This window comes from Mytilus galloprovincialis, chromosome 1 (assembly GCF_965363235.1).
Source record: "Mytilus galloprovincialis chromosome 1, xbMytGall1.hap1.1, whole genome shotgun sequence".
In the NCBI taxonomy this organism is placed as follows: Eukaryota; Metazoa; Mollusca; class Bivalvia; order Mytilida; family Mytilidae; genus Mytilus; species Mytilus galloprovincialis.
This window is the reverse complement of record NC_134838.1, coordinates 101,170,819-101,194,678: the sequence shown is the minus strand read 5'-3', so window position 1 is coordinate 101,194,678 and position 23,860 is coordinate 101,170,819. Positions and strand designations below refer to the sequence as shown.

The 23,860-nt window shown below is 31.8% G+C and overlaps 1 protein-coding gene and 1 long non-coding RNA gene across 2 annotated transcripts in view; one reads left to right on the top strand and one right to left on the bottom strand.

The window, feature by feature from the left end:
* LOC143047426 (protein bark beetle-like) overlaps nucleotides 1-22,570 on the top strand; it is a 33,679-nt gene extending 11,109 nt beyond the window's left edge. The window contains exons 7-15 of the mRNA XM_076220484.1: nucleotides 111-1,621; nucleotides 5,659-5,896; nucleotides 8,693-9,436; nucleotides 10,245-12,773; nucleotides 13,500-14,172; nucleotides 14,979-15,151; nucleotides 15,544-15,638; nucleotides 16,467-16,674; nucleotides 17,863-22,570. Of these exons, the coding sequence (XP_076076599.1) occupies nucleotides 111-1,621; nucleotides 5,659-5,896; nucleotides 8,693-9,436; nucleotides 10,245-12,773; nucleotides 13,500-14,172; nucleotides 14,979-15,151; nucleotides 15,544-15,638; nucleotides 16,467-16,674; nucleotides 17,863-20,033 (8,342 nt within the window). The 3' untranslated portion in view covers nucleotides 20,034-22,570. The remainder of the gene's footprint in view (nucleotides 1-110; nucleotides 1,622-5,658; nucleotides 5,897-8,692; nucleotides 9,437-10,244; nucleotides 12,774-13,499; nucleotides 14,173-14,978; nucleotides 15,152-15,543; nucleotides 15,639-16,466; nucleotides 16,675-17,862) is intronic.
* LOC143047432 (uncharacterized) lies at nucleotides 22,534-23,052 on the bottom strand. The gene is made up of 2 exons (XR_012969549.1): nucleotides 22,623-23,052; nucleotides 22,534-22,582 (listed from the first exon to the last, which is right to left on the bottom strand). It is a non-coding gene; the product is annotated as an uncharacterized LOC143047432 (long non-coding RNA).
* Nucleotides 23,053-23,860: the final 808 nt, after the last annotated feature.

Below are 23,860 nucleotides of genomic sequence, written 5' to 3'. Positions count from 1 at the left end.
GATATAAATGCAGTCCCTCTAGATCTGAGATGTACAAAATATGAATTAACTGTATAAATATTTATTTTTACAATGACCTGATGAGAGAATTTTTTTTGTTTATTCAATAGGACTGGATGAAGAATTAAGATTTATAAACTCTAGCGCCAGTAACAACACAGGATATGGATTAAATGTACAAGACATGAGATGTAAAGTAGCTGTCAACTCCTCAGTTGTTTCTGGAAATCAATATGGGGCTGGTATTAGAATCTACCAAGGAGCTGGAGAAATTGCAATCAATAATACAATGATAGAAAATAATGCTAGATGTGGTGTAAATATATCTTATGCAGGTGGATACCAACTGGTCAATAATTCCAAAATATTATCAAATGACGGTTATGGATTAATAACGGAGTATATACGATTGAATAACACAAGGTTTGAGCATTTCCTAAAACTGGAAATAGCTAGATCAGAGTTCACAGAAAATGAATGGACGGCTGTTAGAGTGGGAAATTATTGCCGTGGTGGTGAATTTCTTATTAATACTACTTTTTTCTTTTACAATAAAGATGAGGCAGTGGAGTATTTGTCTTGTAATGTGACAATTGAAGGAAACAGACCCCCTACTAATTTCACACTTGCATTCAACAATTTCCGAGGAAATAGAAGACATGGGATATTGATGTCACCAGTTATAAATACAGTTGGTTTAATCACAAACAATACCTTCTCTAAGCATTCATTAGGAGCAGTTAGAATTGACAATACTTACGATCTATTGGTTAGTAAATGGTATTCTAAATATGTGGTAGACTATAAAATATATGAAAATACTTTTACCGATAATGATGGAAGATACGCAATCAATATGAGACTTACACAGAATAGTCCATACCAAAAGATAGAATTTAAGTTCAACAAAGTGATTGGCAACTATATTAACGATACATCTATTTATTTGAACCCAAGAAATCGAGCTAATGCTCCAATCATTGTCTCATCAAGTAATATTTTCGTTCAAAGAAATTATATTTACAATCCAGATTCCATCCGAGATATAGCCACTCATTTGGTTGATCCATCTATCACCTTAGATGGTAATTACAACTGGTGGGGTTCTTTAACAGATGACAAAGTTCATGTATTTGTACACTCACGTATATTTGATAAAGATGATAGGTACAATTTAGCAAATATAGAATATTTTCCAGTCTTGCGTGAACAATGGTTGTATACGCAACAAACAACACATGACATTCCTAAATACCGCTGGGTGTTTAATCGAGGTAATAAGATTGGAGGTGTTTTAGATACGCCTGGATTTACTGCTCAGCCAAACAAACGATATCATGTGGATAAGGATATATTTATAATACCAGGAGCAACTCTTGAACTTAAGCCAAACACAATACTTGAATTTGAGAATTCTATTGGCATGGTCGTTCATGGTAGATTAAAAGCAGATGGAATCCAAGCTGTTACCCCTGTGAAATTCACATTGAGGAATGATCCAGATGAAGTTGCCATAGAAAACAGAACTGCAACTGTACGATTAGTTGATGGAAAAGATGAATATGAAGGTCGACTTGAAGTGGAAATGTTTAATAATACATGGGGAACTGTGTGCAACAGGGTATGTATTTAGTTTCTATCAGTATCCTCGTTTTGCTTTTTTTTACAGGTGAACAATCAGATTTATATTACAAATGTATTACACATTTTTATACGACCGCAAAAATTTTAATTTTTCGTCTTATATTGCTATCACGTTGGCGTCGTCTGCGTCGTCGTCGTCCAAATACTTTTCGTTTTCGCACTCTAACTTTAGTAAAAGTGAATAGAAATCTATGAAATTTTAACACAAGGTTTATGACCACAAAAGGAAGGTTTGGATTGATTTTGGGAGTTTTGATCCCAACATTTTAGGAATTAGGGGCCAAAAAAGGCCCAAATAAGCATTTTCTTGGTTTTCGTACAATAACTTAAGTTTAAGTAAATAGAAATCTATGAAATTTTGACACAAGGTTTATGACCACAAAAGGAAGGTTGGGATTGATTTTGGGAGTTTTGGTTCAAACAGTTTAGGAATTAGGGGCCAAAAAAGGGCCCAAATAAGCATTATTCTTGGTTTTCGCACAATAAATTTAGTATTTATAAGTAAATAGAAATGAATGAAATTTAAACACAAGGTTTATGACCACAAAAGGAAAGTTGGTATTGATTTTGGGAGTTGAGGTCTGAACAGTTTAGGAATTAGGGGCCAAAAAGGGGCCCAAGTAAGCATTATTCTTGGTTTTTGCACCACAACTTTAGTTTAAGTAAATAGAAATCTATGAAATTTAAACACAAGGTTTATGACCATTAAAGGAAGGTTGGGTTTGATTTTGGGAGTTTTGGTCCCAACAGTTTAGGAATAAGGGACCCAAAGGGTCCAAAATTGAACTTAAAATTGAGAAAGGAAATGGTGAATATGTCAAAGCGACAACCACCCGACCATAGAGCAAACAACAGCCGAAGGCAACCAATGGGTCTTCAATGTAGCGAGAATTCCCGCACCCGTAGGTGTCCTTCAGCTGGCCCCTAAAATATGCATAATAGTACAGTGATAATGGACGTCATACTAAACTCCGAATTATACACAAGAAACTAAAATTTAAAATCATACAAGACTAACAAAAGCCAGAGGCTCCTGACTTGGGACAGGCGCAAAATTGCGGCGGGGTTAAACATGTTTATGAGATCTCAACCCTCCCCCTATTCCTCTAGCCAATGTAGAAAAGTAAAAGAATAACAATACGCACATTAAAATTCAGTTCAAGATTTCATCAAAAATTGAATAATTGGGGTTCTTTGATATGCTGAATCTAACTGTGTATGTAGATTCTTAATTTTTGGTCCCGTTTTCAAATTGGTCTACATTAAGGTCCAAAGGGTCCAAAATTAAACTTAGTTTGATTTTGACAAAAATTGAATCCTTGGGGTTCTTTGATATGCTGAATCTAAAAATGTACTTAGATTTTTGATTATTGGCCCAGTTTTCAAGTTGGTCCAAATCGGGTCCAAATTAAACTTTGTTTGATTTCATCAAAAATTGAATAATTGGGGTTCTTTGATATGCCAAATCTTACTGTGTATGTAGATTCTTAATTTTTAGTCCCGTTTTCAAATTGGTCTACATTAAAGTCCAAAGGGTCCAAAATTAAACTAAGTTTGATTTAACAAAAATTGAATTCTTGAGCTTTTTTGATACCGTATTTGGGCATGTATAGTCCACACTTTTTTTCCTTACCTATGTAGTTTGTACAAGGGGTGCGGACTATACACAACTATAGACGGTTTTCGAAATTTATAAAAAATATATTTTTTTTTTTTTTTTTTTTTTAAAATTTTGTTTTTTCTGCATTAATAATGTATATTGAAAAAGTTTATTATATTCACTTCATTTAATTCTTATTCTTTTATAACTTTTCTCTTCAAAATTGAGTATTCAAAGTAAAGGTGTGACATCCTGCATAGGTAATCAAGAGGGGTAATTAAGGATTAAGTATGGGTGTGTAGCAATTAAATAATGTTGTCAAGTTTTGACAGGTGTTTTAAAAATATTATAACCCCAGTCAATAAAACAACATGATCAATGAAAAGATTATATAAGATTAAATAGTTTTAAAATTTTGATTACTGCTAATTAATTTAGATGTTTGATCTCTTTTTTTCTTTTGTTCCATAATATTCAAATTATTTCTGTAATATTATATATCAGCTTGGACATACTTAGACAAATGTTGATTTTAAAAGGGATCTTATGATTAATAAATACTTTTATAAAATTATTAATAACCTGATGAAAAGCTCTACCACTTCATTTTTTTTCATGAAATAAATAAAACATAATTATTTTTTTTATAAAATACATGGATTTTTACAGTGAACTAGACTTTTACAGTAAAAAAAAAAAAAAATCTTTTTTTTTACAAAACTTTTTTTTCGATTTTGAGGGATGAAAAGGGGGTGCGGACTATACATAAATGCAGACTATACACGGCCGAATACGGTATGCTGAATCTAAACATGTACTTAGATTTTTGATTATGGGCCCAGTTTTCAAGTTGGTTCAAATCAGGATCCAAAATTATTATATTAAGTATTGTGCAATAGCAAGAAATTTTCAATTGCACAGTATTCAGCAATAGCAAGAAATCTTCAATTGCACAGTACTGTGCAATAGCAAGAAATTTTCAATTGCACAGTATTGCGCAATAGCAAGAAATCTTCAATTGATTGGAGTTATCTTTCTTTGTCCAGAATAGTAGTTGAATCAACTTAAATCATTGTTTTATACAATATACAATGTATATTCACTTTTACTACCAACTGATAAATTAAAACAATCTTTACCATTCAGTGATAACAAGCACCTTTTGTTACATTTTAATATTTTATGATGTATTTAAATGAGTAGTTATTGTTGCAAACTCCATTAGAAATTTGAATTGAGATCAGTTTTGGAAAAAGGGAAAGGGGGATGTGAAAAAAAAATGGGGGGGGGGGGGGGGGGGGTTAAATTTTTCTCATTTCAGATTTCATAAATAAAAAGAAAATTTCTTCAAACATTTTTTGAGAGGATTAATATTCAACAGCATAGTGAATTGCTCAAAGGAAAAAAAAGTATTTTAAGTTCATTAGACCACATTCATTCTGTGTCAGAAACCTATACTGTGTCAACTATTTAATCACAATCCAAATTTAGGGCTGAATCCAGCTTGAATGTTGTGTCCATACTTGCCCCAACCGTTCAGGGTTCAACCTCTGCGGTCGTATAAAGCTGCACCCTGCGGAGCATCTGGTTACAAATGAAATTCTATTCCAGAACTTTTAAGGGCATACGATACAGTTACAGGGAAGGTAATGACGTTGCTAACGTAAAATGTTATTTTCGCGACGTCAAACTATGACATATCGGGAAAAGATGCATTTTTCGACTGATTTTTATCATTCAAACTGATTTAATTTGAAAACGAGTGCATGGACCCCTATTTTTTAAAACAGCAATTTGTTTCATTTTGCAAGGAGATTATGTGACCCAAATTTTATAAAACTGTAAATAGCGCAATTTTTTTAATTTTGATAAACATGCAGCAAAAATTGACGTTTGTTCCTCTATTCATGAACATTTGATAAATATAGAGTTATTTCGGAATAAAAATTGCATAATTTTCAGTGATACTTATAAAATACAGAAATTACCGATTACTTAACAAAAAACAATTTGTGTTTATCTTTTAAAGCAAAAAAGTTACGTCGTTCTTTCGAAAAAGAAAATACGAACACAAATCTGAATTTTGAGCAAATATACAAAATTTCGACCTCATTTTACTCAAAAAGTAGCACATGAAGGTATATTTTTTATGACATTATGTCAAATTTGATTTAATCATGGAAAAAATAGCCTATATGCAAATTTTCATCAACTTGTAAATATAGGTTCAAAACTGTATCGTATGCCCTTAAGTGATATTCATGTGCAATCATAATTAGTATGATTGCTTCAAATTTTGTAAAAAAAAAAAAGAGCCCTACAGATGTCAATACCATTCATTGTTTCATGAACTTGTTGAAAGTTAAATGTCTAAATATTTAAATTTTTCCATTTAATTACTTATGTATTCACAGGGATGGACAGAGGAGAATTCAGCTGTTGTATGTTTACAACTAGGTTTGACCTATGACCCAGCACATGGTGCAGCTAAACAGAAAGTACCATCTTCCAATACAGTGATGATGAGTAGAGTGCAGTGCAATTTTCTTGATACAGATGTAACACAGTGTGAATCAGAGAAATATGGAGAATTCAATTACTGCAATGTGGGAGAAATTGTTTACTTGAGATGTCAGCCTCCTACCTGGACTGGTAGGGACAATATTTTTTGCAGGACAAATAAAGTTTGCTTCACAAAACATGCTATGGTCACATTTTTGTTAAAAAAAAAACACAAAAAATTCGAAAAATCTAGGGAAAATGTTCGTCATTTTATGTCGTTTAAACATTAGTTAGTACTGTTGTTTCTTGCTGATATACTGAAGGCTGATAGCTCCTGAGTAATTTGTAGTGACAAATCTATCAATCTTTGAAAGGTAGTACTGGTAGTAGTACTGGTAGTAGTACTGGTAGTAGTACTGGTAGTAGTACTTTGAAAGGTAGTACTGGTAGTAGTACTGGTAGTAGTACTGGTAGTAGTACTGGTAGTAGTACTGGTAGTAGTACTGGTAGTAGTACTGGTTTATTAGGTCTTTCCACTTTTCCGTGGAAAGACCTATTGGATTTCTTCTGATTATTATTATTTTTTTTTTCTTCCGCCTAATTTTTTTCCTTCGCTGTTTTTTTGTTTCGCAAGATGTCGCTTAGATTTTTGGAATATGATATTGAACAGTTTATACGCTTTTGAAACCAACTCTGCTTAACCGAATACTTTCCCAAATAAGAGTTATCTCCCCGAAAACTGTTTTTCTTGTTATCTCTAAGGCTTCGCAACCGTATAAGAAAACTACAAATTTATTTTTCCAAATTGCTCGTTATATCCTCAGGATGTTCTGTTTTATTTTGACCGAAGCCGTATAAAGATTCCATATGAGAGTTATCCCCCCTTTTATGTTTGATATAAGAATATGCATTTCTAACTGGTAAACCATAAGTGATAGAGACCTAGGGTCTTTTGATTAGAGATCCTTGGTCCAAAAAAATGAAAAAAAGGTCAAGGTCAAAGGTCAAGGTCATGTTATAAATTTAGATTTTGGCTTATTTTCAAATGCCGTATAACTTTTCGACAAATTATTTTTACTAAATTGTTAGTTGCAACATGTCGTAACACAAATTTTAGTCAAAAGAGTACGTAGACATTTGATGCCAGTTTTGCCCCCTTTTATATCTAATATTAGTTGTAAGGTAATACAACTCATTAACAATATATAGTAGAGGCCTAGAGTCTTTTGATTTGAGGTCCTTGGTTGATGACCTCGAAATTAAGCTCAAGGTCATAGGTAAATGTAACGTTCTAGATTTTGACCTTTGCTTTTACCTCATATGTATACATGATCAAGACATGGGACTTTTTAAATTAGGTTGCAAGCAATGTGATCTAGAAAAAGACAACCGGAAGTGACCTTTTAAAAACCGGAAGTAGCTATATTTTGTACTTAATTAATGAAAAAGTATATAGAACCGTATATTTTTGGAATCAGTGTCAAGTAAACAATAAAAATTACCGGAAGTAAAAAATTATCTCCCTTATTTATATCTTTTTGTATAGAAACCATATATTTTTGGAATAAGCGTTCAATAAGCTGTTATTTGACGCTAAAATTGACATTTAAAACCAAATTTTAATATTTTCATATAAAAAAGGTCTTAACTGGTGGAAAGACCATCAATGGTTCTCTGAACAATTGGTTTTTAATTATTGTTTATTATTGTTTCAACAGTTTCATGTGAAAAAATAAACATTTTAAAAAAAAGGGCACAAAGTTACAATAACTTTATTTCTTTCATTTTTGTCGAGCCTTCGACTTTAGTCGAAAAAGCGAGACTAAGCGATCCTACATTCCGTCGTCGTCGTCGTCGTCGTCGGCATCCACAAATATTCACTCTGTGGTTAAAGTTTTTGAAATTTTAATAACTTTCTTAAACTATACTGAATTTCTACCAAACTTGGACAGAAGCTTGTTTATGATCATAAGAAAGTATCCAGAAGTAAATTTTGTAAAAATAAAATTACATTTTATTTGTATTTTACTTATAAATGGACTTAGTTTTTCTGCGAGGAAACATTACATTCACTCTGTGGTTAAAGTTTTTAAAATTTTAATAACTTTCATAAACTATCCTTGATTTGTACCAAACTTGGACAGAAGCTTGTTTATGATCATGAGATAGTATCAAGAAGAAAATTTTGTAAAAATAAATTTCCACTTTTCCGTATTTTACTTATAAATGGACTTAGTTTTTCTGCGAGGAAACATTACATTCACTCTGTGGTTAAAGTTTTTAAAATTTTAATAACTTTCATAAACTATCCTTGATTTGTACCAAACTTGGACAGAAGCTTGTTTATGATCATAAGATAGTATCAAGAAGAAAATTTTGTAAAAATAAATTTCCACTTTTCCGTATTTTACTTATAAATGGACTCAGAAACAAAACATTCACTCTGTGGTTTAAGTTTTTAAAATTTTTATAATGTTCTTAAACTATCCTGGATTTCTACCAAACTTAGACAAAAGCTTGTTTCTGATCATAAGATATTATTCAGAAGTAAATTTTGTAAAAAAAAAATTTACTTTTTCCGTATTTTACTTATAAATGGACTTAGTTTTTCTTCCAGTTAACATTACATACAGTCTGCAGTTAAAGTTTATAAAACATTTATTAGATTCATAATCTATCCTGGATTTTTTACCAAACTTGGAAGCTTCTTTCAATCAAAAGACAGTATAGAGAGGGAAATTTTTATTGATGTTTTTCTTCATTTTTGTTGAGTCTGCGATTAACAGCAAAAGTAGGCGAGACACTGGGTTCCGTGGAACCCTTACGAATTTTTCTTCATATCAGTAATTACCAAATAAAAAATGGCCTGTATGAAGTGATACAGGAAATAAAGTATAGATTTACACATGATATATTTTAGCAGACTAATTTTTATTTGTTTTGTAGGTATCACTTTACCAGCTGTTCCTAAAGGAAGTATGCCAGAACCTACACAGATACGTCATGTGATTATAGAACATGCAGGGTTGTTAGATGCAGATGACATGCTATACACACCAGGACTTACAATTGACTATAACTATCTAAAAATAACAGGACTTATTGTGAGAAACTCTGTATCTGATGGTGTCAATGTTAAGTATAGTCATCCACACACAGAGAACTTGTTTGAACACTGTATGTTTGACAATAATCAAGGACATGGATTTTTGACAAGATCACCCTTTCTTAATATTAAATATGCCACAATGAATAATAACGAGAAAAGTGGATTTGTTTACGATCCATTCTTTACTGAGTATGAAGCACTTAGTGTAAGAAACTTCATTGAACCAAGTCTGACAGTAGATTTAGGAGGGACTCAATATTACAATTTAGGTGATAATTCTATGGCTTTTATTGTTACTAAACCTGGACTGCAGACTGTTGATTTTACATACATGATGCAGATCTATGTTTCTGATCGCTACAGAACAACTCTACAGCTACTAGACTACAATCCATTGACAGCTGTAGAAACCGTGACAATATACGACTCAAATAAAGATGGTATAACAACCAACACTAAACGTTGGGAGATAGAAAAAGACCTTGTAGACTTTCCCTTAATCTCCACATCAAATTATCTGACCATTGCTGTCAAGGTTAGAGGAGTAATGTCAGGAAGATTAGCATTTGCAGCACATTCAGGTAAGGACTGTTTGGTTTGGTTTGGTTTGGTTTGGTTTTTTTTTTTAATTATTTTATTAATTTGTTCTTATTACCATGATAACTAAAACAATTTCACTATTTAATATAATACAATTATTTGATATGCTTTAGAAAAACACATGTATGCTTAAGAATCTTATGTTACAGAAATGAAATTGCATTTTAAAATAAATGAAAAATTCTAGCACCTTACTATTTAATACATACATGTATATACACTATATGATACATTCTATTATCAAAACAATTATAATCTACCTAGTCTGAAAGCACCATGGTAAAATATATTCCACCATGATACACTGTCATATACACCATGGTGATTGACTGCTTTTCTTTTCCTCTTTGGATAGCATTACATTATACATGTTTATATTGTAAAATATGAGCAATATTTTAGATCAAGAAAAACACTTTAATTTAAAGGATAAACCAATTACCTGTACCAGTTTTCAGCATATATATAAAAATATTGCAAAACATCATCATGATCATCTGCTTCATAAAATATGATTATTTCAAGATCGTTCACAGCAAATACTCACCACAAAATATCTGCACATCTTTGAAAATATTGGATCAATATTTTTTAAAGAGCTGAGTAGAGGATATAAAAAATGTGTTCAACATGTCCAATAATTAATGATGACTTTGTATTGAAAACATACATGAAACAACATTGTATTAAAAAAAAATAACTATATCAAATTTTACTTCTAAATTGAAATTTACCATGTATATAGTTTTGTATGAAAGTAATTTAAATATTAATTCATATTTTCTTCAGTACGATACCCATTTAATCCACCATACTCACAGATACATTTGTACAACTGTACAATAAAGGAAAATAAACAAGGAATTCTTACCAAGCATTATAATAATCCATCAAATGAAAAATTAGAAATTTTCCATCGTATTAAGGAAGAGGAGCTAAGATTTGAAATGGTCAATGTTTATGACAATGTAGAGGAAGCCATGTATATTCCCAGCTTAACTAAATATCACGATAGGCTGATACCTACACCAGAGGAGATGACAACTCCAGAAAGACTAGGTGTTATAAAGTACAAAATGGAGAGATGTAAATTTCACAGAAATGGAAAAGGAATTATTGCCGATCACAATCATGTTGATTTTGCAAATAATGTCTGGCAGTGGAAATTTGATGACTCTGAGATCAGGTGGAATAAATATGGAGGATTTGACATTGAATTGCCCAGAGTGAACGATATAGTTGAAAGAAAATATCACTCTGTATTTGTTAAAGATTGCCGCTTCCAAAACAATCAACAATCGGTTTTCACAGTCAATGGATATTATGCTAATGTTACCATTATGAATTCAAGGTTTGAAGATAACACATGTCTTCGTGGACTGGTTTACATTGGTGGTATGGAAAAAGATCTAACTGTTTACAATAATATTTTCCATCGTAACATAGGAAAATATGCTGTAGAATTGGATATGACTAGTCACTCTGAATATTTTGATTTAGGAGTTGGAAAATTTTATGTAAATAGTATTGCAGATAATCGGCCTAGTTCTGATTACACCTGTGTGTCATCCAGTAACCCAGTGACCTATGCTGTAGCCATCAGAGGAGTTCAGAATATCACTTTCAACAGAAATATATTTACAAATCCTTTACTTCAGTTTGAAATGTTAGCAGGAATTTACTCACTTTTAGTTGAAAACACATTGAATGTAAAAGAGAACTGGTGGGGAACAGGGGTACAGTACAATATCAGAAATAAGATTTTTGACTTTGACGACTGGAATAATTATGTGATTGCAGATTACTTCCCTCATCTTACTGCTGCAGATATTATCAATGACAATGCTATAGCTTCTGGTAGTCAAGAGAATCCAGATTTAGATTATCAAAGGTTAGGGGGTCGAATCAGTAATAGAGATTTATCACTGCCTTCACAATCAACACCAATTAGAGTTGTATCAGATCTCACTATCATGCCTGATGCAAAACTAATTATTCCACCTGGAACTGAATTGCATTTTGAACCAAACGTTGGAATACTGGTATTAGGACAATTAATTGCCAGAGGTTCTGTTTACTCCAGGATTAAGTTTAAACCTGCCACGAAAACCAGTATTGGTACTGGAAATAATTGTAGAGGCAAAAGATCTACCCCACACACAACTTCTAGCAGTGACACAAGGTTAATAAGAGATAGTAATGGGACTATTCCAGCCAATCAGGGATTCTTACAACTTAAAAATACTACAACAGGGTCATGGACACTTATGTGTGACAGTAAATTCAACAAGAAAACAGCTGAAGTGGTTTGTCGCGAACTTGGACTTGAAACTGTAAATGTAGATGTTAGATTTACTCATCTTTATGACTATTTTGTGTTTGGTAAACCTATGTATTTTATTAAGGAGTTTTGGACATATTCATATTACTGTCGTGGAGATGAACCTTCACTGAGTCATTGCATGAAAAGAATAAATTATGACATACAGAAGTGTATCCAAGCCTCAAATTACACTTTCATAAGATGTGGGGAAAGGAGTTTAGACAATACACAGGAGTATTGGGGAAACATACGGTTTGCACCAAAAAATTACGAAATCACTGAAGTACAAGTAGTACCAGAAGATCAGAGGTCTAAGTTAGAGTATGTAGACATTGATGGGGCAGGAATGTTACATGGTGAAAAGGTAGGGGCCATTCAGTCTACATATGTCACTCCTGTTCTGGAGAACATAAACATAACCCGCTGTGTGTGGAATGGTATTGATCTTGTCTCACCAAGATATGAACTAGAAGTGAGGAACGTTAATGCTTCTGGAAACCTGGGGACTGGAATCAATGTTCTGATGTTAAACGGAGAATCTAGTGACGATGAAACGTCTTCATTTACTCCATTGATTATCAATACTGTTCCTTATTACATGAATGGACTAATAGATATATGCCGTATGGAAAAAGAAATACACCTAGAGAACAGAGTTATAGTCTATTACAAATATTCCCAGTACGAACACAGTTGTGTCAAGGTCATAGAAAGCAGTAAAAGCGTACGCTTAGTTTCATTTCGACTTTTACAGTTTAATTTATACCAAGATGACTTTTATCGAAATGTTATTGAGATATTTGATGGTAAAGATGTGACAACAGATTCGTTGATAACAGAATTGACAGCTAATAGTACAGAGGCTGATATATCCAAAAGATATCTGGCCACATCAAACTCAATATCTGTCCATATACATGCATCATCAGCTCATGAACATTATGGCTTTGTAGCAGAGATTGTTACATCACCACTCAAACAAATAAATTATCCAGGTTGGTCTTATCCATTTGATTTAGTTATTATGAATAACCCTGTAGAGCGTTTCCTAATGAGCTGTTAAGTTTATACCTTGCAATTAGAGGAATACATTCATTGACATTCTGACATTGGTAATAATAAGTTCAGATTTATCAATAGTTTCAGCTCTTAGTAAGTGAAACCTTGATAAAAACAAGAAACAATCCGTATGGACAATAATGAAAAAATTAACTGCATACCAGTTTAGTGCAGAAAGTTTAAATGAAATATGAATTTAACAGCTCAAATTGGAAGAAGTGTGGTTAATATTAAAAAATGTATCTTGAACATTAAATACGGTTTAGACAGACTGAGAATTTTATAGTAAATATTTGTCTACTGATTGATTTTTACAAAGCTTATAATTTAAAAAAAGATGATTTTTAGATTGTTTTGTTTTGAAGTCTAAAAAAAATTAACATTTCTTTCCTTAAAAATCTAAACAAACAAGGTTGTCTAGTTCAAAATTAGGTATAATTGTATTCATTTGAAAATTATGGCCCTGAATGTGCATATGATATATATGCTGCTGATATATTCTGAAACCTTTAGCCATGTAACAAATTGTAAATCAGTGCTAGTTTTGATTAAAAAAATCTTATTTTATTTAGTTTATTTCTGTAAGAAGTCAATCTTCTAAAGATATATATATATTCAAGAGAAAGGACAGTCATTACTCACTTTTCTCTTTTCTATTTCAGACAGTACAACATCTCACAAATTTGAGGACATTGTGTTGAAGAATAATGAGGATGGTGCCATTCACTATCAGAATATAGGAGAAGTTAACCCTTCAATTTATTTTGACCGTTGTTGGATTGAAGGAAATGGTCTAGCCATTTTAAATCTGACCTCACCACCTGTTATTGATTTCAATATCCAAAACACAATTACACTTAACTTCCAGCACAGTCTCGTGAATAAAAACAAAGGTGGTATGTATATACATGCCAACGCACACAGTTATGCCAGCCATCTTCAGGCTAATATCACTAATAACGTGTTTTCATATGGTACAAATGGTGAGGCGCTGAACATAAGTGGTCATCATTTTCAGCAGTTCTATATATACGAAAATCACATCTTTAACTATTCCGCCGGTGACTTCCATGATGTTGTTCACGTACAGAATGTAGGAACAAACTTTACTTTTAACATCATTGAAGGTAACGTTGGTCATTATATACTGAGAATATTCAACAAAGCTGACACAGATGCCCTACAGAGGTTTTATGCTAATATGCTCTCCAATAACAACGTGACTGCTCTTAAAAGATCAGCAATTAAAGTTGGAAGTGGACATCCAATGATAAACACAAACTACCTTAAAAATCCTCAGTGTGACTTTGAACTGGAGACTAATCCTATTATTCAGTAAGTAATCATCCTTATCAAATAAGATTTCTCATTACTGCGGTACATAATTTAATTTTGGACGTCTTCTGATTAGCTGAAAGCTTTGGTCAATCAGCTCAGAGACATCATTTTGTGATGTGACTGTGACATCATTAACATTTTTGTCATGATTTAATTCTTAATGGAATTTAGAATTAAATTATAAGGAATGATTGCACAAAAACACACACACAAGTACTGTTGAAACAAGACTTAATAAAACTATGTTAAAGAATTTTCACAGTTATTGAAAGCAAGCTGAAGGATCTTTATCTGCTGATATAGAGATCATATATACAATAGAGAAATCTATTATTCCAAACAGTAAATCATTGATTTGACATATAGTAAATTCCCCAAAAATACAAAATGCATTTACTTCACAAAAAAAATAACCTTTATCAAAAAGTCTACAAAGTCAAAAAGAAATATTTGAAGACAATTGCTTCATAAATAAAGTCACAATACAAAGATGTATGGGAAATGTTGCTTTTTATTAACTTCGGGTAAGGGGAAACTTGCTGCCTCTAGAAAACTTTATATTTGTAATAAACTTGTATACAGTTAAAGCTTTTTTGTAGCAGGACAAGATTAATCATTTGTAATATCAGAAGATATATTAAAGTGAATGTTGTATCCTTTAAAGTATCATAACAAAAAATTTATATACCATAAGCACCTTCTATGAGTTAACTTGTTTAACATTTTGTAATTTAAACCAAACTAAAGTAAGGTATATTGTACATGTATGTTGAAAATACAGAGAATTATATGAATTGTTACAGATTCATCAATGGTATTCCTGTTCAGAGTAAACCAATCGATGCCAGAGAAAACTGGTGGGGATCAGAGAGACCAAACTTTGTGTTGGGTAGAATATGGGATAACCGTGACAACCAGTCTTTGATTACTGTTAACTATCTGCCAATTAAAGTCACTAATGTATCACTTATTGATGGTAAGATTCATTCTATCTTATATCTTGAAAAATTGTTGTTACAATAAAATTATCTTGAGTTTCCATGTCCATATGCTTTAATTTTATGAGTAATAATGGAAGTTATGCATATCTCAAAAAACTTGTTTAACCCTGCCACATTTTTGCACCAGATCCAAGTCAGGAGCCTCTGGCCTTTGTTAGTCTTGATTGATATTTAATTTTAGTTCAAATATATGTTTTAAAAGTTTAGTATGACGTCCATTTTCACTGAACTAGTAAACATCGTTGTTAAAATCGTTAAGTCAGAAGAAACATTTCTCTAACAGTGATATGTATTGCTCATCAAATAGTCAGATACTCAACTTTAAAAATAATAATTTTATATCTATAAGTTGTATGATATATTTTAGGTAAATGTCCTCCTGGTTGGAGATTGAATGACCAAAGATGTTACAGATACATGGGAGCATCCTTGCCTTACTATGATGCTATTGAATTCTGTAAAGTAAGTTACAACGTTAATTTCCAAAGACAATATCTCCATTTTATAACAGGATATATATATTATTTTGAACTAAAAATGTGGTGCTATGTTAGTGAGCTGCTTCTTTTAAGAGAATTAGTCATGAAATGATATAGATTCTTTCATAACCATATACATTGTCGCCGTCTGTCTTTCATTTGAAAAAAAATCAAAAGAAATTTCCTGATGATTGCAAAAATAGTCAAACTTTCGAAATATGTCAACTTTTCACTTTAACAAAGATAGCAGCAATCAAAGGGAAGAACCCTTCACTTTATTTTTTTTTAAATGCTATTTTTGTACCTTAAAAATCCAAGCAAATATTCATTATATAACAGACATTTTACTGTCTAATTTCTTATATACCTATCAATTATTTTTGCACAAAATTCACATGATTTTGTAATACTTAAAATCTCATCCTTGGCACACCTCTTTTTCTATTGAAAAAGAAAGCTGAAACTACATACTGAAATTGTTTTGTTTACTTCAGACAAAAAAAAAATAACATATGAATCCTGTTTAATTTTCTGGTATAATACTTTAATGTACAGTGAAACCTGTTTTAAGATACCACTTGAGGGGAAGCTAAAATGTGGTCTCATAAGACAGGTGGTCTTTTAATACAGGTTCAATCTATATGAAATGCACTACAGAGGGATCTAAAATTAATGGTCTTAAATCACAGGTTTTTGCTTATTACAATACAGGTGGTATCTTAAACAGGTTTGACTGTATAGTAAATCTTAATCTTGCAATAATATTAACTATTTGCTAGCACTTTAATGTTAATAAAACTTTTTTTTACAGGCCGCCGGAGGTTATCTTGCAGATTCCAAAGATAAAGAGAACTTTCTCCAATATTTACTGAGATTGAGTGAGAATGTGTATGTTGATGACCTGACAGTATGGGTTTATTCTGAGGTTTCTAAAGGATACTGCAGCTCTTTGAAGGACACTTATATTGTTGCACAGCAAGATTGTCACAGGAAGCTACTCCCTTTCATTTGTGAAAGAGGTATTATTTAATTTCAGTTACATAGCTTAAATATTGTCAAAGGTCTGAACTAAAGTTCATCTTTACGTCACATTTTGTACTTTACGCTGTAATGTATGGATTTTTAAGGTTCCAAATCAGGGTTTTGCAAGAGTCAATTTGCATATACCCGTAGAATATATAAAAAGACCCTAGAAAGATTTTGGCACCTTGATCTACATTTACACAGCAATGGCTAATCTTAAGTTATAGTAATTCTTTTACTGCCATTAAGAAATCATATTATTTTAGTGCACTTTTTTTGGCAGGTAATGAGACTCTCAGAAATATTTGGTCAATTTTGGTTTGCTTTAAGGTCCAATTCAACAGCAAATTGTCCAAATACCAAAGCACATCACGAAAATACATAAGACAACATAAACATAATGTCAGTATAATAGATAACAGAAACACAAGCACAAAAATACATATATAATACAGATAGATATACCCACAGTTACTGTCAGCAAGCTCAACACATTTAACCTGATGTGAAATCACCTTATATTGCACTCTAATACCAATGGCTTTACTTCACAGTTGATTTCATAATTCATTATTTTATTTAAGTCATTGCTACAATCATTTCATTAACAATATTTACTTTATCTGACCTTTGACATAATTGACAATGTTTTAATATATATGGTGAGTTTAACACAGGAAGGTCAGGTATGCCGATTTTTTTTTTCATTCTTTTCCATCTCATAATCATATTGCTATGAGATCAGAATAATTTACTTTTCGTGGGAACCAAGTTTCATTAATCAAGGAAAATTTGTATTTGATTTCATGGTTGTACAAACATCTGCAAACAAGCCTTTAGAAAATTTCTATTTCATTGGACATTGAAATTAGTGGTTTGTCTATACCTGAAAAAAATAAATCTGCAATAACAAAACAACAATGAATATTTAACAAATCATTTGTGTATGATAAGATGATATAAAACATATCACAACCAGTTAAGACCCAACCATAAACATATTTTTTTACTAATTTATTGTGTAAATACTGACAAACATGAGCAAAATACATTTTCGGTCTTCATTTATAACTTTATTTATGTTATTGAATTTCATTCTTATCACAATTGATTTCATTTAGTACAGAAATACCAACTCTGCACATATGCATTTTATAATTATGTACATATTTGAATATTTTCAGATCCCTACATAGTTGCTCCTGGCTCAGATATCCTAGCAATGGCTATTGGAATATCGGCTGGTGTGTTTGGTACTGGTCTAATTATTGTCATCATCCTAATCATCATGTGGTATATCAAGTCTAGACGTAGAAAGGATGAAAGATTCGAACGAGCTGCTTCAATAAGATCATCATACAGTAAAACATCACTTCATAATAGTAGGATGACCTTACGTTCAAGGTCAACCATTAGTATGTTGACAGATGGATCTCCAAGGAAACGTGCACAACACTATGATGATAGATCATCATCTGGTAAATATTCTGGGTCTATGGGATCATCAAAGCACAAAATATACGATTCAGACGAATCTGTTACACTTGGTGGTATTGGTATAGATGAGAGAAAAGATGAAATGCACAGAAATATTCATAGATCTCGTGAATATCTGGAAGATGTCATTGACAACCGTGACAAAATGAGAAATGACCATACATTTACTGGATCAAGAGATAGGCTTGATATCCCTAGTGTAGTTTCTAGATCAAGAGAACGTTTGGATGATAAATATGGTTCTAAAGATAGCCTCAGTCATTCACCTAGACTTGGTGGACCAACAAGAGCTGGACTTGGTAGACGCTTACCAAACAAAATGGAAAACCCTAGACTAGCAGAACTTTCAGATAGGAAGAATGCATACTTGAAAAAACCAATGGATTCTCCTGGATCCTCCCTTGACAGGAAGTTGTTAAAACATGGAGATGATCATCTGGACACTATGACTGATGACACATTTGACGGCTACTCCACCAATGAGTTTGATGACGTTACATCAGAAACTGAAGCTGAAACAGTCAAATTTCATCCAACAAAGTTTTCACAGATTAATAATGAAATCAACTGTATGCAGAAATTACCTTCTATGGATAACGTCTATGCAAATGAACACACACCGAGCATTGATAGATCTAAATCATTGACAAGTTTTCTTCAGCCAGATAATCCTCCTACTCCTCCTCCTCCATTAGATGGTCACACATATAAATCTTCTCCAGATGTGTCACCAAAGAAACCCAGACCAGTCCCACGCCCAAGATCAACGAGAAACAGTAATGTCAGCAGTGTTGGTGACTATACAGGATCAAAAGATGATAGAAACGTCCCTGCTCCTCTTCATTTAAGCCGTGAAAATCTTAATTTTGCTCACAAGAAACCTGACTGGTTGGCAGATAAGTTACGAGAAACCAGTGCTAGTGAAGATAGCGATGATGATAGTATAAATAACTCTTCGTACGAATCTGGTCATAATAATCAAGCATACATTGGAAGTCATGAAGATCTGTCCAAAAAACCTTATCAGAAACAACTTAATATTCAAATACCAATGAATGACTTGTCAAAGCCAACTACTTCTAATCCACCATCTCTGGCAAGTGATAACCTACAGAATATGGATTACATGAAGGATAGCTACTCTAGTATTGACTATGGTAGTCATCATCATAGTAGGGATAACTTGCCTTCCCCTGGATACTATCGTGGTGGCAGTCGTGAAGATCTGGCTACTCCAACTAATATTAACAGAAGCAGGGACAATATACCAGATCAGAGTTATCCATACAGTGGAAGGAGAGAAAATACTGCTGATCCAAGATATCAGTATGGTGGAAGTAGGGAAGATCTTGCAACACCAACTACAAGTCTAAATAGGAGCAGAGAAAATATTACAGATAAGGGGTATCCATACTCAAGAAGTAGGGAAAACATTTCTGCACCATCATACCAATATTCTGGCAGTAGGGAGAATTTAGCCAGTCCAGCAACTCAATTTGGTAGAAGTAGGGAAAATATTGCAGAAACACCAAGAAATAGGGAAGATAGGTATGGAAGTAAAGGGAATCTTCCATATGGAAGCAGGGACAACATAAGTGGTTACCATGGAAGCAGGGAAAATCTGGATCGCTACCAAGACAACAATGGTCCACCAAGCTATAATGAAAGCCAAGATCTCCCACTTTACCATGGTAGCAGAGAAGACCTGCAGGAATATAGAGGTAGTAGAGATAATTTGCACCATGGTGGCAGAGGTGCGCCAAGATATAATGGTAGCCAGGACAACATACACGATGGTGTACTTCATCTTCAGAACCAACCCCAGCAGCAACACCAGTCTATAGAGACAGAAATTTAAAGGAGGTTGTGTCTCATCTTGTTATATATGAGTTTTTGAATCGAATTACATTGGAAAAAAGTATAAAATAGACATTTCTATATTGATTGCACAAATAAAATAAATAACAGTATGCAATTATGTACTTAGATTGACATTTTATATATGCTCAAAGTAATTGTTAGTGCTTTTGATTATTTATTTTGAGACATTAAGATACAGTAACATGACAATTTATACTTGCAAATGTGATTTTGTGAATGTATTAGATATCACACTGGTGACTCAGCACATTGAATGCTTTGTACAAGGTAAAAAACAGTTTAATTAGAAACTAGTTTTAAAGCAAAATGAAAACTTTGATGGTGTTTTTATATGACAGGGTTTTCAAGTAGGGCAAAAAAAGTGTGCAAATACTGTGCTTTCAAATAATTTGTGAAGGGAATATTATACTAAACTAACCATATATTTGTACATACAAATTGATTTAGATGAATTGTTTATATTCTTTATTATTTTTTTCATTTGATATTATGTTAATAATTACACATTTAACCAGAATTTCGAAGTATTTTCCTGCTTCTTTATGTTAAGAAGAATGTATTTCTATTTCAACCCCAAGATTCGAAGTCATCCGATAGAAAAAAGAAAAAGAAATTGTCTGTTTAAATTTTTTCATGACTTATTGATTCTTAGTTAATTAATATAATGTGTTTTAAAGCTTAGTAGATCTACATGTATGTACAAATGTTTTTATAGTTACTAAAGCTGTTTCATCTGTCTATATTTAAAAATATTTGTTTTAGGTTGACAAAACTTATTATATTCCATTTTGAAGTAGCATTTTTTTGTAATAAATTATGAATTCCCTTTCTCACTAGGATGAATTATCAGGGATATGCAATGATCATTATATACATTTGGAATTATCATTGATGATTGTGAATTCCAAAATTTTTAGCTCACCTGGCCCAAAGGGCCAAGTGAGCTTATGCCATCACTTGGCGTCCGTCGTCGTCTGTCGTCGTCTGTCGTCGTAAACTATTTCAAGAATCTTCTCCTCTGAAACTACTAGGCCAAGTACTTCCAAACTTTAACTGAATGTTCCTTAGGGTATCTAGTTTATAAATTGTATCCGAAGTTTTGATCTATCAACAAACATGGTCGCCATTGCTAAAAATAGAACATAGGGGTCAAATGCAGTTTTTGGCTTATATCTCAAAAACGAAAGCATTTAGAGCAAATCTGACATGGGGTAAAAATGTTCATTAGGTCAAGATCTATCAGCCCTGAAATTTTCAGATGAATCAAACAACCCATTGTTGGGTTGCTGCCACTTAATTGGTAATTTTAAGGAAATTTTGCAGTTTTTGGTCAACTTGAATATTATTATAGATAAAGATAAACTGTAAACAGCAAAAATGATCAGCAAAGTAAGATCTACAAATAAGTTAATATGACCAAAATTGTCAATTGACCCCTTAAGGGGTTATTGTCCTTTAATGACAATTTTTCACAATTTGTTCATCATATTTGCTAACTTTAAAAAATCTTCTCCTCTAAAACTACTCAACCAAATTCAACCAAACTTCAACTGAATGATCAGTAGGGTGTATAAAATAAAGTTTGTGTTTTATTTTCTATTTTGTCAAAAAACATGGGTGTCATGGCTAAAAATAGAACACAGGGTAAAATGCAGTTTTTCAAGAATCTTCTCCTCTGAAACTACTAGGCCAAATACTTCCAAACTTTAACTGAATGTTCCTTAGGGTATCTAGTTTATAAATTGTATCCGAAGTTTTGATCTATCAACAAACATGGTCGCCATTGCTAAAAATAGAACATAGGGGTCAAATGCAGTTTTTGGCTTATATCTCAAAAACTAAATCAGTAAGAGCAAACGTGACAGGGAGTCAAAGTGATGAAAAGGTCAAGATCTATCTGCTATGTAATTTTCAGGCTAATTGAACAACCTGTTGTTGGGTAAATGTCAGATATAGTTATTTTTTTTATTTACATATTATTCTAGTGTGTAGTTTTCTTTTTCATACCCAATACTCTCTTTCTGTCAGTTGACCCCTTAAAGAGTTATTGCCCTTGAAGGACAATTTTACACAATTTAAAAAGAAAAAAAATACAATGAAATTGGACAATCAATCTCTTAAACGAAAGATAAATGCCAAAAAATCAAGGTGAGCGATTCAGGCTCTTGAGAGCCTCTTGTTTAGTATTTATTTTAACTCAATTATAAACAGAAAATAGATAATCTTAAGTAAAAAATGTGAATAATTTATAATCAGAAGAGTGGGAGGGGGCCATTGAAATTTATTTTGAAACTTTACTGTTTATTTTTTTATTTGCTGAATGGATATCCGTTTTATAAAGTTACTGTCAGAAATAATAATATATCTCACTTCAAAAATATTATTGTTAATTAACATGTTTAACCATTGCTAATAATGATTATCTTCAAGTTAAAAATATTTTTTCTGAGCAGAAAAGCTTGCTCAAAATACATATACATTCCTATGTTAACTTTTGTAAATTTTATATTTTAATAGTAATATAACCTTCCAGTATAAATCACTTAACATATCATAGTAATATAACCTTCCAATATAAATCACTTAACATATCAACAATAATATTTGCATTACATATCAATTCCATAAAAAGAACACCATATCATATTCTAAGATACATTCTAAAATGTATCTTTTTGTACATACAGGTTGTGAAATCAGTACATTTTATTTGTGTATTTCCATTAGTGCCATAATGTTTTAATTCAACTTTTAATGACTGTTTGAAATTCTGTATAGTTTTTTATACAGATTAATATAAAATTGTGGATAGCATATGTTGATAAATATAACTACAAAAAGTATAATGTTAGTCTCAAAGTGAAAGGAACCAAACAACCCGTGAGGACATAAATAATTTGGACATCAGAAGTCACTATTTTGTTTTTATATACATGTACCAGTATAAGCAAGCATTCTCATGGTTTTTAACCTTTCTGTTTGTTTTGATTCACTAATTATTAAAAGTAGAGAAGCATTTTTTGTGTCAAAATGCCTCATTTCGATTATGCTTACAGGAGGTTGTGTATTGTTTTCAGTTATAGTATTTATTTCTAAATTGTACCATTCTTGCATAAATAATTTATTTTTTACTCTTTGAATGAGATTTCAAAGCTAAAAGAATGAAAGATTATGATCACTAATTTTGTATGCATACATTTGATCAAACTATGTAAGGATTATTATCATTCTATTTACTGATTAGTTGTTGTGTTATGGTGCATTATGGGAATATCATGTTTCATTGCAAATGATTACAAAAATCAAAGATTATCTTTTTGTTTTGTTATTTTTAAATTAGAATTTTATAATTTGCACTAAATTTTATTATGTTGTGATGTACATATCAATCAAATGTATAAGTTATTTCAGATAAATGACATGTATATATTTCTACTTTACTTGTAACATAATATAAGGACCAATTCAATTGGGATTGAAAGCTTTGAGATATAATTGCAAAAAGTAAAAAAAGTTCTATACCAAGGGATCAGGTAATACAAGTCAATTTTTTACTAACATATCATTCTTTATCAAAAAGTTATACTTGTTTGTAGTAAATTATTGAAAATCGTCATTTTTAATAGAGAAAAAGCAGTGTTAATTGTAAGTGCTTTCAATTGAAAATAGGCCATATATGCCACATAAATCTCATCTTTTTTACTAGGATATAGCAAAAATGTTTTGAATGATAGGTTTTATTGTTAGTAATCAATTATTGATTCCTTTAAATAAATGTATGTCCACAATTTTCATTTTCACAAC